The sequence below is a fragment of the Equus quagga genome, chromosome 21 (assembly GCF_021613505.1).
Source record: "Equus quagga isolate Etosha38 chromosome 21, UCLA_HA_Equagga_1.0, whole genome shotgun sequence".
NCBI classification, from domain to species: Eukaryota; Metazoa; Chordata; class Mammalia; order Perissodactyla; family Equidae; genus Equus; species Equus quagga.
Genome location: NC_060287.1, coordinates 39,968,195 through 39,981,050, shown reverse-complemented (window position 1 = coordinate 39,981,050; position 12,856 = coordinate 39,968,195). Strand labels below are relative to the sequence as shown.

The following is a 12,856-nucleotide window of genomic DNA, read 5'->3' as shown; positions in this document are numbered from 1 at the left end:
ATCTAATGCTGGCGCTTGGGATCTGGACCATGAACGTGATCACTCGCTTCCACGGCTGGAACCTGGTCTTGTCTCTGATGCCTGATTTTGTTCCCGCTGTCCCCTCTCCCTCGTTTTAAACCTCATCAAGTAGGATTCCTGGCTGATCCCCGAAGCCTGTACCTACACGAGTGTGTGCATATGTTTACACACACACGTTTCTACTCTGCACCTCGTCTCTTCCTCGAGGCCCCTCCTGACCGTCTCATCCATCGTCGCCTCTCCCTCCCTTTCTCCCCACGGCGTTTTCCTAGTGGACCTCAAGCCTGGAGCTGTGCCACCAGCTTCTGTCAGTGACGCCCCTGTCACTTGCTGGGGAAGCTTCTGGTTAGTGCTCAGCAGGTGTGGCCCTGGGGAGCTGGATTCTCCAAAGGGACCCCGGGGCTGGCTGTGGGGGGGCTGGCACAGACCCAGCAGTGAGGCCCAGCCCTGGGATGGCCTCCTAGGACCAACTCTTGTGTGAGAGCATTAAGGACCCCCTCTGGGGCCCCCGGCAGCACCCCAATGTCTGGCATCCTTCTCCCTCCTCCTAAAGCCCCTGGGGAGCCACTTTATAGTGTAAGTTTTCACTGGGAGTTTGTTTCCAAAGGGGTCGTCAGCTTCTAAGCACATCTGGTCTCATTTCATCCGCAGACCAGGACTCGAGTGGAAGGGACCATGCAGGACAAACGGGATGCCCGCCGCCAGCACTGGTGGGGCGGATGGAGCCGGGGCTGCAGGCCTGACCCCACCATCAGGCCCAGGAGAGCTGGCTCCCTCGGCCGCCAGCGCCCACCCTGCCCGGCCCCCTCCCAAGGGCGCTTCCACCCAGCGGTGGATCCCATCTGGAAGAGCGCAGACCCAGGCAACCTGTCTGTACCTTAGGTCCTGGGGGGCCGGCTTCACCCTGTGGGAGAGACAGAATAATTAGCACAAGTCAGACCAACATGCAGCCAGCGAGAGAACAGCAAGCAGTGCTCCACTCATTCTACCCCACCCCGGGAGGTCTGGTTTATGCTGACTGAGTCGTCTCGGATTTTCCTCCCTCCGGGTCTAGGAGCCCGGATGCCTGAGCGCCACTCCTGGAAGACACAAGTCTCAACTCAGAGTGTCTCCTCTTGGCCCCAGGGCAACTCTGTGGTCCCCGCCATCACCCGTTTCAGGGGGAGACGAAGGCCTGGGGAGGTCTGGGGTGAGGGGTCAGGACTGACCAGCTGCCAGGCGCCAACGCTTCCCTCAGGGAGTCTTTGAGCTCAGTTGGCACCAGAGACGAGCTCTGGGCACAGGAGAGGTCCCTTAAATACCCCCTCCGCTCAGCCCAGACAGCCAGGGGCTCCCGGAAAGTTTCAGGGGGGCATCGTCTCCCAACGGTTGCAGAGCACCTCCCAGCCATTCACTGAGAAACCTCGTGGAGACCACAGGGCCGTCAGAGCCTGTGCAGCCTCGAAACTTTCTCCATTATCAATGTAAGAGAAATTGAAACTCGAAAAACATTTCTAAGTCAGGAGAAGAATCATTCTCCAAAAAACCCGCTAGTCCAACCATCGTGAAGCAGCAGGGACGAGGTCCTGGCTCCTTCACGCGCCCTAGCCGGCTGCGTTCCCAGCGACTTCAGGAGACCGAGGCCCCGGCCGTGGGACCGTGACTGCAGCGGCCGGTGACGGCCGGGTGTGGAGCAAAGCCACCACAGCCTCAGGCGTCACCACACTTGTGGCATTCCTCCTCCACGAAGTCACCAGGACCATGTCCGCAAATATCTGGGGCTGGGTCACTCTCTGGCCACACCACGTGGCACCTGGTCACCTCCACCCCTAGCGCTGGGGAAGTGACTTACGAGGCTGCCTTTCTGGCCGGTCCCTCCTGGCCGCCCGTCTCTTCCTGGAGGCCCTGGGGGTCCCTGTGGGGAGAAGGGCAGAGTGTGGGGCCATGTGGGATTCAGGGGCTGAGAAGGATCCTGGGTTAGCAGACGACCACCTGGGTGTCCACTCATTTCCAGAGACCTGAGGACACCGGAACGTTCCCCAGACACGGCCCAGAGTCCCGGCTCACAGGAGACCCGCTCACGGGAACGCGGTCGAGAGCTCAGACGGCTCTGCTCAGGTGGTTAATTTCTTCCCTTTCCTTTTTTAAGACGTTTTTGAGTTGCTGATCAAATTGGGGAGGATGAGAAGGGCCGCCAGACCCCGTGCTGAGGGGGGCCGCCTCACTCGCTGCTGTGGGGACTTGCCACACTGGGGGGCAGGCCGTCAGTGGGACGACCCCACACTCTCACTGGATGGTACATCCGCGGCACGTCACCCAGTGAAAACCAGGCCACACGCACCTGGTTCACGTGGCCCGATTACAGCGGCCACACCTGTGGGCACCCGCCAGGCCACTGTGTCCCCAGTGCTGGGTGCAGGGGGCCGCCAGGGCTCTGAGGCAGGGCCGTGACAGTGAGTCAGCTAAATGTGGGCTCCTCAAGGCCCCAGGGGCCTCCGGGCAGTGGGACCCACCCCTGACCCTGTCAGAATCGTTCCCAGAGTCAGCCTGTGGGAGGTCAGCCAACCCACTGAAGGCCAGAGAGGGCTGGGGCGCTACGCGTGGTCACCCAGCCGTCAGCCTTGCAGGTTCCTCCCCACCCTGGGGCCAGAGCCAGGAGCCCCCTCCTTGCCAGGATTCAGGGAGCGGTGGTCAGGACAGGGGAGTCCAGAGGTGGGGGCCTTGTGCTCAGACAGGGGAGAGGCCCCACGCTGGGTGTTCACCCCCTATTCGTGGCCGAATCCCAGAGGGGACAAGGCGGGGGCAGGCCTTACCGGGGGTCCGGGGAGCCCGGGGGGCCCCTGGCGCCCAGGCACGCCGGGGAGGCCTGCAGGTCCTGGGACGTCTGAGCTGTTCATACCGAAGCGGCCTGGCTCTCCAGGCAGGCCTGGGACGCCAGGAGGCCCGGGGGGGCCGGGGAAGCCTCGTGGGCCCTGGAGACGGCAAACACAGAGGGTCAGGCCCACAGCAGCCACCAGGGCCGCCTCCCCGGGCCTCGTCCACTGGCCGCTGGGCCAAGGGATACTCACCCGGAGGGTCTCCAGGTCGCCGCCGAAGCCGGACCCCTCCATGTCAATGAAGGTCTGAGGGGGAGAGCAGGGACATGTCCCCAGGGGCCCAGACCCCTGGACCGGCTGGCCCACATCCCCCCCGCAGCCCGCTCACCCCACGAAGGGTTGCACCCTGAGCGCCGCTCGAGCCACCAATGGTTCAAGACGCTGACGATGGGAAGCGGAGAGAGTGCACGCGGCTCCCCGCTGAGAGAGACTGCAGGGACTCCTGCCTAACCTGCAGCCCACAGCCCGTCCGGCCGCCTGTCCCCCCAAGGCAGAAGCTGGTGCCCTGGGCCTGGACGCCCTCCCGTGGCCGGCCCCGGATCTGAGGAGCAAGGCGTTAGGAAGCCAAGCACGAGACAGGACAGGAAGGCCCCTCCCACCTCCTGGGCTGGTGGGCCGATCCCTACAGGCAAGACTCACCAGCTTGTCAGGTCTGAATGAGGGTCCTGGTGGTCCTGGAGGCCCTTGGGGTCCTGGGGGTCCTCTTGGCCCAACCCCAGGATCCCCCTGGGAACACAAGACAACGTGTCACACCAGGGTACGCGGCTCCCGCTGGGGGTCGGGGTCCAGACTAGCGCCCGCCCCAGACCCAGCCAGGCTGACTCTCACCTTCTCACCCTTGGGGCCCACGTCTCCTGGGGTCCCCGGGAAGCCCTGCGGCCCAGTGTCGCCCTGGAAGACAGAGGTCATGTAGCTCAGTCAGGGTTAGCACCTCTATCCTGTCCCCGTTCGAGCCACCACCAACACGTGGCTTTGTGCTCTAAGTGTGCAGCACGGAGCAGACGGAGCCAAGCCCTCAAGGGTCATGGGAGGAAATCGGGAGGCCCCCGGCCCCAAGTCAGGGCCAAGGGTGCACAGCTCCAGCCTCAGGGACCCCCAGGGCTCTCCACAGGGGCCCATCTTAGAAACAGCACCTGGGAGAGTCCACACAGGGGTGACAACGGCATCCCCAGAGATGTCCTTGCCAGAGCGAGTGCACTGTCCCTCACGTGTGTGCATATGTGCCTGGTGTGTGCCGGGTGGGGAAGTGGGCAGGGGGCCCTCAAGGCCTAAAGGACCCTCACTGTGTCTGAACATCCACGTTCACATGGGAAGACCCCACAGGCTTTGTCAGACTTGAAAACTCCAGTGCAGCTGTCAAAGCTAGCTTGTCGATGGAGTCATGCGGATCCTGGACACACGTGCACACACACGCACATGCACATAGGCATACACGGCATACACACGTACATAGGCACACACAGGAACGTGCATACACACATGCACGCACGCAACCCGCCCCGTGGGAGCCCCCTGGACTGAGCACTGGCTACCTTCCTCACTCATGGATGACAGTCTGACTGCAGAGCTGTCAGCTACGAAGGTGAGTGAATGGTCACTCTGTTGTCACTGTGACAGCCCCTCGGGCCCGAGTCCAGGGTTGACCATGGACAACCCCTCCCACCTCCTCTGTTACCATTGGTCAGGTCTGGTGGTTCCCAAATCTTTGTTTGTGACTCACTTGTGTCATTGTATCGTGTTTCTTGGAAACAGAATTTCTTGACTTAAAAATCCAAACTAAGTGTTTTAAGACAGCAGCTCTCCACCTACTGAAACCACGACAACCCCCGCTGACACCGCCACACCTTGCTTCTCTGTGGTCGTGCCCTGTCCACCTCCCCTCTCGGGGCAGGTTCTTGTCTCCTCTCTCACGTGTTTTTTCCACCAAGAGTTTGGCAGCTGTACCCTTTATTTCTTTTTTCTCCTAGCTGTCAGCCTGAACGTCCCAATGCACATGCATAACTCTATTTTTCCATCGACACTGAGACTTATATTTTCTTAACAAAAGTGAAATTGCATTTTCACAATGGCTCCATCACGAAACCCCTTCGCTTTGCTGAGTGTAGAGTGTGGGGCAGAGGCCTGAGGGTCTGACACCGACGCCAGAGACAACACCCGGCTCGGAGAGAAACGCAGACTTACAGGTTTGCCATCTTCACCGGGATCCCCCTGAAATGTGCAAGAGAAACCATTAGCACTGGAATCACACCCATCCGCACCCTCATCTGGACATGGACACGGACCCCTGCAGATCTGGACGCCCACATTCTCCGTGTGCAGGTGAAGGCCTCCCCGCCAATGCACTGCAGCCTCCATCCGCGGCCGGCTGGCCCTGAGCTGGTCCTGCCTGACACCCTCCCGCTCCCCCACAGACAGGAAGTAGGGGGCCGTCCTGGGGTCTCCAGGGTCCCAAGGGCCTGCTGCTCTGCCACATCAGCCACAGTCACACCCTCTCCTGTCCTGCCCAAGTCCCCCACCCCCAGCTTGACCGAGGGGAGACACATACTCACCGGTTCACCGTCCCTTCCAGGGGCACCATCCTTCCCTGGGGGCCCTGGGGGCCCCGGGGGTCCCTGTGGCCCAGGGATAGGCTGTGCATCGGGGCTGTGCATGGCCGGGCCTGCAGGACCCTGGGGACCGACTGGACCAGGCAGGCCAGGCTCCCCCTTCTGCCCCTTGAGGCCTCCCTGGGGATGAAGAGAAGACAGCGCAGGCTGGGGGACCACACACGCTCGCCTGCATGCCCGCAGCTGCGCCCTCCTGAGCCCTGGGCTGGGCTCGGTGTCACATAGGGGACACAGAGTGGACACACAGAGGACATGCATGGTGGAGTGGACACACAGTGGACGTGCACGGTGGAGTAGACACATGGAGGACATGTATGGTAGAGTGGACACACGGAGGACATGCAGGGTGGAGTGGACACACAGTGGACGTGCATGGTGGGGTGGACACATGGAGGACATGCACGGTGGAGTGGACAAACAGTGGACGTGCACGGTGGAGTAGACACAGTGGACGTGCACGGTGGAGTGGACACACATGGACGTGCACGGTGGAGTGGACACACGGAGGACGTGCACAGTGGAGTGGACCCACGGAGGACGTGCAGGGTGGAGTGGACACACGGACGACGTGCAGGGTGGAGTGGTCACACGGAAGACATGCACGGTGGAGTGGACGCACGGTGGAGTGGACACAGTGGACGTGCATGGTGGAGCAGACACACAGTGGAGTGGACACACGGAGGACGTGCACAGTGGAGTGGATACACGGAGACGTGCAGGGTGGAGGTGACACACAGTGGATGTGCACGGTGGGGTGGACACACGGTGGAATGGACACATGGAAGACGTGCACGGTGGAGTGGACACACGGTGGACGTGCAGGGTGGAGTGGACACACGGAGGACGTGCAAGGTGGAGTTGACACACGATGGATGTGCAGGGTGCAGTGGACACACGGAGGACGTGCAGGGTGGAGTGGACACATAGTGGAGTGGATACATGGAGGACGTGCAGGGTGGAGTGGACACACGGAGGACATGCACAGTGGAATGGACACACAGAGGACATGCATGGTGGACACAGAGGGCCAGGCACAGCAGCACTGACACCTACAGGGCTCTGCCCATGTGCCAGTCGGATCACGGGTTCCTCGTGTTGCCAGCCAAGGAGCCACTCCAGCTGTGGCTGCCGGGGGCTGCTGCTGCCCATCGTGTTCAGGTCACAGGAGGGACTCAGAGGAAGGGGCATGAGCCCCAGGAGCTCCCTCGGGCCACAGTGAGCAGACCAGAGGCACCAAGTGCTCTGGGTGCCCGCAGTCCTGGGTCAGGGGCGGTGGACTCACCTCTCGCAGGCTGCCCCCAGGACTCCAGGCACTGCCGTCCCACGTGGCGGCCGGATCCGAGCCGGGGAGGGTGTGAGCTGGGGGAGGAAGAGGTGGCTGTGAGGTCCCGGAGCGGCGGCCCAGGTTCTGCTCTCGGCTGGCTGCCCCGTCCCCAGGGCTGCCCACCAGCCAGGCACTCGGTCCTGGCCTGGAGCATACTTTCTCTCTCACACACACTCACACACACACATACACACACACTCCCTGAGCCATTTGAGAGTCCATTGGTTGCACTTATCGTGACCCTCCTCCCCTGAAGGTCACAAGTCTCCTGAGAATGAGGACGTTTTCGGGGGAAACGGGGACGGATGGTCACTAGGCAGTTCAGCGTCTTTACACACAGTGATAACAGGCAGCCCGGATTCAGATTTCTCTGCTGGCCCACGGCGTCCTCTGCAGCTTCTTTTTGGGGGCGGTGATGGAGGGGGTTCCGGGACCCCAACAACAGTCCTGTCTGTGGGTCAAATCAGCCCTCGGCCTGGTTTTGTGGGGCCCTGCTTCCCAGGAGTCGAGAGAACAAGAAGACAACCCAGAGCAGAAAGTCACATGGCCCCCACGCGGCCCCAGGACCGCAGCAGCGCCCGCCCGGCCTAGGTCATCTCTGCCCCCGCCTCCATTTACGGACTTCCCCACAACGGGCTTCAGGAGGAACGCCCTATGTGACTGACACGTGGGGTGAACTCTGAGACCTAAGCTTCTCGCCCAACACCGCCAGCACCGCAGAGTCAATCAGAAACTCAGGACTCAGGCCGCGCTGAGCCCCGCACTCCTGGGGCCGGCCGAGACCTCGCTTGCTGAGGGTCTCGTGGAGGGTTCTCGGCCCCCTGGCTGGGCCTTGACGGGCGCTCTGACAGTGCAGTGGCCGAGCTTGCGGACTGGACGGGATTTGAGGCCCTTTGGCCAGATGTGGAGTGGCTCATGTTCTCCAGGGCTGCACCAACCTCCCAACTCGCACGGCCCTGTGGGACGCAGGTCCCCATTTCCAGAAGAAATCAGAGCCACATCCATGTGCCACAGCAGGGGCTCCGGCCGCCACCCTTGACCACGGCCCTGCCCCCGCTCAGCTCACTCTGCTCATAAGCAGTGCCCTCAGGCCCAGGCTGACGCCCCTGTGGCCCCAACCAGGCCTGACCCCACCCACTGTGGACCCACCGCGCCTCACAGGGCAGCCACAGGAGGGCAGCCCCACCCCTTCCTCAGGGACGGTGTGGCTGGAAACCTCCCAGGACACAGTTGAGTATTAGCATGATTCAGGGCAAACTTAAAATTCCGGCCTCAGTGAGCCTGTAAACTGCAGAATACTGTTGGCGGAAGATAAGCCCTAAACCAGGGGCCTGTGCTCGCGGGTCAGAAGGCACAGTGCCCTTCAGACGTCCATGCAGCCCCGCAGCTGACTCACGGATTCAGCGACATTCCCGTCAAGCCCCAGCAGGCTGTTCTTACTGAGACTGACGAACTGATTCTAAAATTCACAAGGAAACGCACAGGGCAGAACACACTGAGATTTGGTGAAGGAGGGACCAACTCGGAGGACTCGCATGACCGGGTTTCAGGACTTAGGATGAAGCTGCGGTAACGAAGGCAGCGTGGCGCTGCCATCAGGACGGTCAGACAGATCCAGACAGAGTCCAGAAACAGACACCCACACACACGGACAGCTGAGTTCCAACAAAGGATGGTGTTTTTGATAAATGGTGCTGGAGCAACTGGACATGCATATCAAAAAAAAAAAAACGGGGGCCGGCCTGGTGGTGTAGTGGCTAAGTTCCACAGACTGCTTTAGTGGCCCGGGGTTCGCAGGTTCAGATCCCAGGCACAGACCTACACACCACTCATCAAGCCTTGCTGAGGCACACCCCACATACAACATAGAGGAAGATTGGTAAAGATGTTAGCTCAGGGCCAATCTTCCTCACCAAAACACAAATGAACAAGAACCCAAAAAGAGCTACAATGCATACTTTATGCCATATACAAAAATGAACTCAAAGTGGCTCACAAACCTAAATGTAAAACCTAAAACCATAAACCTTCCAGAACACAGTGGAAAACCTTTGTGACCCTGGGTTAGGCAGATTTCTTGCATACGACACCAAAATTAAGATCCATAAAAGAACGAACTGATGAATTCCATTTCATCAAAAGAGAAAACTCCTGCTCTCCTAAAGACACTATTAACAAAATCAAAGACAAGCCACAGACTGAGAGCACCCCTCTGATAAAGGGGTCGTACCCAGAATACACAAAACTCTCAAAACTCAGCACCCGGAAAACAAACGGGGCCACTAAAAGACGGGCGTGAGATCTGAACAGATTCTTTACTAAAGACGACACGTGAACGGCAAACAAGCCCATGAAGAGATGCTCGGCATCACCAGCCTGCAGGGAATGCAGATTAGAACCACGACGACACCACCGCGCATCTGTGAGAACGGCACCACCGACTCCACCGTGTCAGCGAGGGCACGGAGGTGCCGGGCTCCGGGGACGCGTGTGCAGCTGCTTTGGGAAACAGTCTCCTGAACAGAAACAGCCCCATTGTGATCCAGACACTCCACCCCAGGTGCTCATCCGACATGGGGAAAGCAGGTGTCCACATGGAGCCGGCAGCAGAACCCCAAGGCGGCCTCATCGGCGACAAGTGCCCCCGGGCAGGGGCTCCAGGGACAGCCTGTCCACCCACACGGGGAAATGCCACTCAGCCCCAACAAGGAGCGAGCTGGTGATAAATCTCAACATGGACAAGTCTCAGACGACAACGCTGAGTGAATGAATCCACACAAAAAGCACAGCAGCCCTCCAGCGCCCCCAGGGGACGTCCTGGACCCCAAATGCTCCCTATTTCACAGAGGTGCTGGGCAGACATTGTCTTTGCTGCAATGCCACCTCCTCTCTCAAAACCTACTCTCACGTCCCCCTCAGGACCCGCTGGCCACAGGCTAGGAGGTGGCAGCTGACTCGGGCAGGCCCTGAGGACGGTCCCACCAATCCCCGGAAACAAGAACACAAGAAACAGGACACGTGGAGGAGGTGGCCACGTCCAGGCAGCAGCTCTGCCCTGACTCCTCCTGCAGCTGCTCGTTCCCACTGATGACCCCACAGCCCCGCGGCAAGGGTGCCAGGCAGGTGCTGCCCCCTCCCCAGTCTGGGGTGTGTGTCTACGATGGACGGGAGCCCCTCACCCAGCCACACACACACACTCATATACACACATGCACACACACACACACCACATACTTATAAACACACACCACACTCATACACACACACACACCACACATTCATATACACACACAGGCCACACAATACACACTCGCACACACACACCACACACACCATTCATATACACATGCACACACACAACACACTCATACACACAGGCACACACCCCCCACACACTCATACACACCGCACACACGCACACACCCACCACACCCAGAAAAGAGCTTTACCTCCTAATGAAGACATAGTGGTTTCTTCCTCAATTTCTTCAGTTCTGGAATCTTCCACGTCGCTGCTTCCAGCCAAGGGTGGTGAGGTGACTGGGGGAGCATCGGGGAGGCCAAGTGTCAGGGACGTGCCCTGGCAAGGTGAGAGCAGGGGAGAACGCTCCGTTAGGCAGCCAACGGGGACGTCCTGTGGATGCTCCTGCCGGCCACTCTGCCAAGTTTAGACTTACTTGGTTTGTAAAATGAGATATTTATGGACTTGAAGAAAGACAAGAAACCCTCAGGGGCTTCGTCTCAAACAGGAAGAAGCCAGGACCCTCCAGGCTGTCTGCTCTAAGCAGCCTGTGGGGATGTGGCCCCCCCGCCCTGGAGGCCCCAGCCCTGCGGCCCAGCAAGTCATGAAACTCCCGCGCCCGGAGGCTGTCCACGTGTAGGGACAGGCCAGAGCCCGCTCCCCTTGCTCAGGCCCAGGACAGCCCCTCAGGGACGCTCCAGGGCCCTGGCTCCTTCCTGTGTCCGGACGGGAAAAGGCGGTGAGGGGTCCACAGAGTCCCAGATGCCGGCCAGGGAGGCAGCCTCCGGGATTCTCCGCACAGGCTGCGTATGGCTGCACCGTGTCCCCCGCGGGTCAGGACTCGACTCCACACCCAGAGATTCCCACCCTTGGGGCACAGGGCCCGCTCTGCTCTGAGACCCGTCTTCCCTGTTCCCAGAGGCACCACAGAGCCTCAAGGGTGTGGACACAAGGGGACGATCAGATATGCAGTCAAGACGCCTCCCACATCCCACATTCCACACACTCCCTGGGACACCGTACGCGGGTGACGGTCATCCGCGAGGCTTGGCCCAGGGCTCCCCCCACTGACTGGCCGGAGCCAGACACCAGGCCTTCCTACCACTCTTTCATCGCGGGCAAGGCCCCCAGGGACCCCGAGCCCGGCCGGCCCTCGACAGGCCTGCCCACAGGACTTTCTGAAGCAAAGCCTGGCAGAGATGGGTGTCTAGTTACAGCACCACGGGTTACAGGCAGACGATGAAAACGTGTGAATGGGGACCCCATTTTTGGTCGCTGACCCCTCCAGGGTACCCTAGGTAGAGAAGGGAGCTCGGTGGGTGAAGGGGCGTGTTCCCTGATCCAGCCCCATCTGTGAGGAAGAGGTTTAGTGGTGGAGGAATGCATAGGCCAGCTGACCCAGGCAGGGCCACAGGGGGCCTCTACCCCGTGGGGCCGTATCCAGGGGGCCCACACCCCCACAGCACAGATGGGCTCCTAGTGCCACTTCCCTCAGAGCTGCTGCCCCTGCTCTGGCCAGCGCAGGGCCACGGTGTCCCCACGCCCCTGAGTGGGTGGGGGCCACCCACCGTCCCCCCAGGACGGCCGGCACTCCGCCCCATTACGGCCCCTCGATGTCCATCCTGGGCCCAGATGACGTGAGATGGATGCTGGGCAAGGGGACAAGCCACGGCCGTTAGTCCAGAGGGGAAAATCCGTGTCCCTTTCACATCCCTGAGGCGCCCCTCCCTCCTGCGTGTTGTTTCGGGGGGTGAGTTGGCCATACCCATCCGGCCACCCGGGAACCCTGCCTCACCCAGCCCCCCACACGCTTCCCCGTCTCGCCTGATTTACACCCCGCCAGTCCCTCACGGTCCTCCAGCCTAACGGGAGGCAGACAGAAGGTCGAGGGCACTTCGGGACCAGCGGAACGTTTAGAATCTGACACAGAATTTCCAAGCACGTTCCCCACAGCAGAGACGAGAGGAGGCCTGGCCCCACCACTGGGACCGGGCCCTGGGCTGAGACCCGCCTGCCCCGGGTCAGGGGGTCCCGGCCTCGCTGCACTCACCGGTTCCTCCCCAAGACGCTCCCGGGGCTCCTCGAGCCCACTGCCGAAGTCTCCGGACGCCTGAAGGTGTGGGGACAACAAGGAAAGAGATGGTGACCAGCGGGCCTGGGAGCAGAGGACAGTGGGCACCCCACCCCACCCCGGGCAGTGTCGAGGGGCTGCCTCCTCTGCGCCCGTCCTGGAGGGCGAGGGCAGGGTCCGAGGCCTCGCCTGCAGCGATCAGCCTGGCGGTCAACAAGGCCTGTCCCATCCGACCAGGAGGATGGCCCTTGAGTCCACTGTGCCCAACCAGACGTACAGAGAACTGAAGAAGCGCTCTCTTTCTCTTGCCCCGTCACCCTGCTCCAGGGGCACCGTCCGGGATGCGCCAGAGAGCCTGCAGACAGATGCTCGGCACAGATTTGTCTACGTGCATGCTGCACTGTGATGGACGCAGAGCGCAAGCCGCCAGAAACAGGACGGGATGGGACAACCTCACTCTGTTCACAAGTGCGTCCACTGGGGGTGCAGCTTGTGATGTGGGGTCTCCCCCGGGACGTGGCTTTCCTCCCGTCCCTCCGTCTTCCACATGCCTGAGAACTAGAGGTTTTCTTCCCCAGGTCTGACGTGACTGTGTGCACCCACGCACACGCTCATGCAGCACAGACTCACACACGCACACCTACACACGCTCCTGCACCACAGGCACACCCACACATGCTCATGCACCACAGACTCACACCCACACATGCTCACACACCCACACATGCCCATGCATCAA

The 12,856-nt window shown here is 60.9% G+C and overlaps 1 protein-coding gene across 1 annotated transcript in view; it reads right to left on the bottom strand.

Annotated features, from left to right (window-relative positions):
• Positions 1–12,856, bottom strand: part of COL18A1 (collagen type XVIII alpha 1 chain) — a 57,577-nt gene that overhangs the window by 22,360 nt on the left and 22,361 nt on the right. The window contains 11 exon segments of the mRNA XM_046648049.1: positions 899–925; positions 1,853–1,915; positions 2,814–2,972; positions 3,069–3,122; positions 3,516–3,602; positions 3,705–3,767; positions 5,058–5,084; positions 5,426–5,602; positions 6,765–6,841; positions 10,256–10,385; positions 12,097–12,156. Coding sequence (XP_046504005.1) covers positions 899–925; positions 1,853–1,915; positions 2,814–2,972; positions 3,069–3,122; positions 3,516–3,602; positions 3,705–3,767; positions 5,058–5,084; positions 5,426–5,602; positions 6,765–6,841; positions 10,256–10,385; positions 12,097–12,156 — 924 coding nt within the window.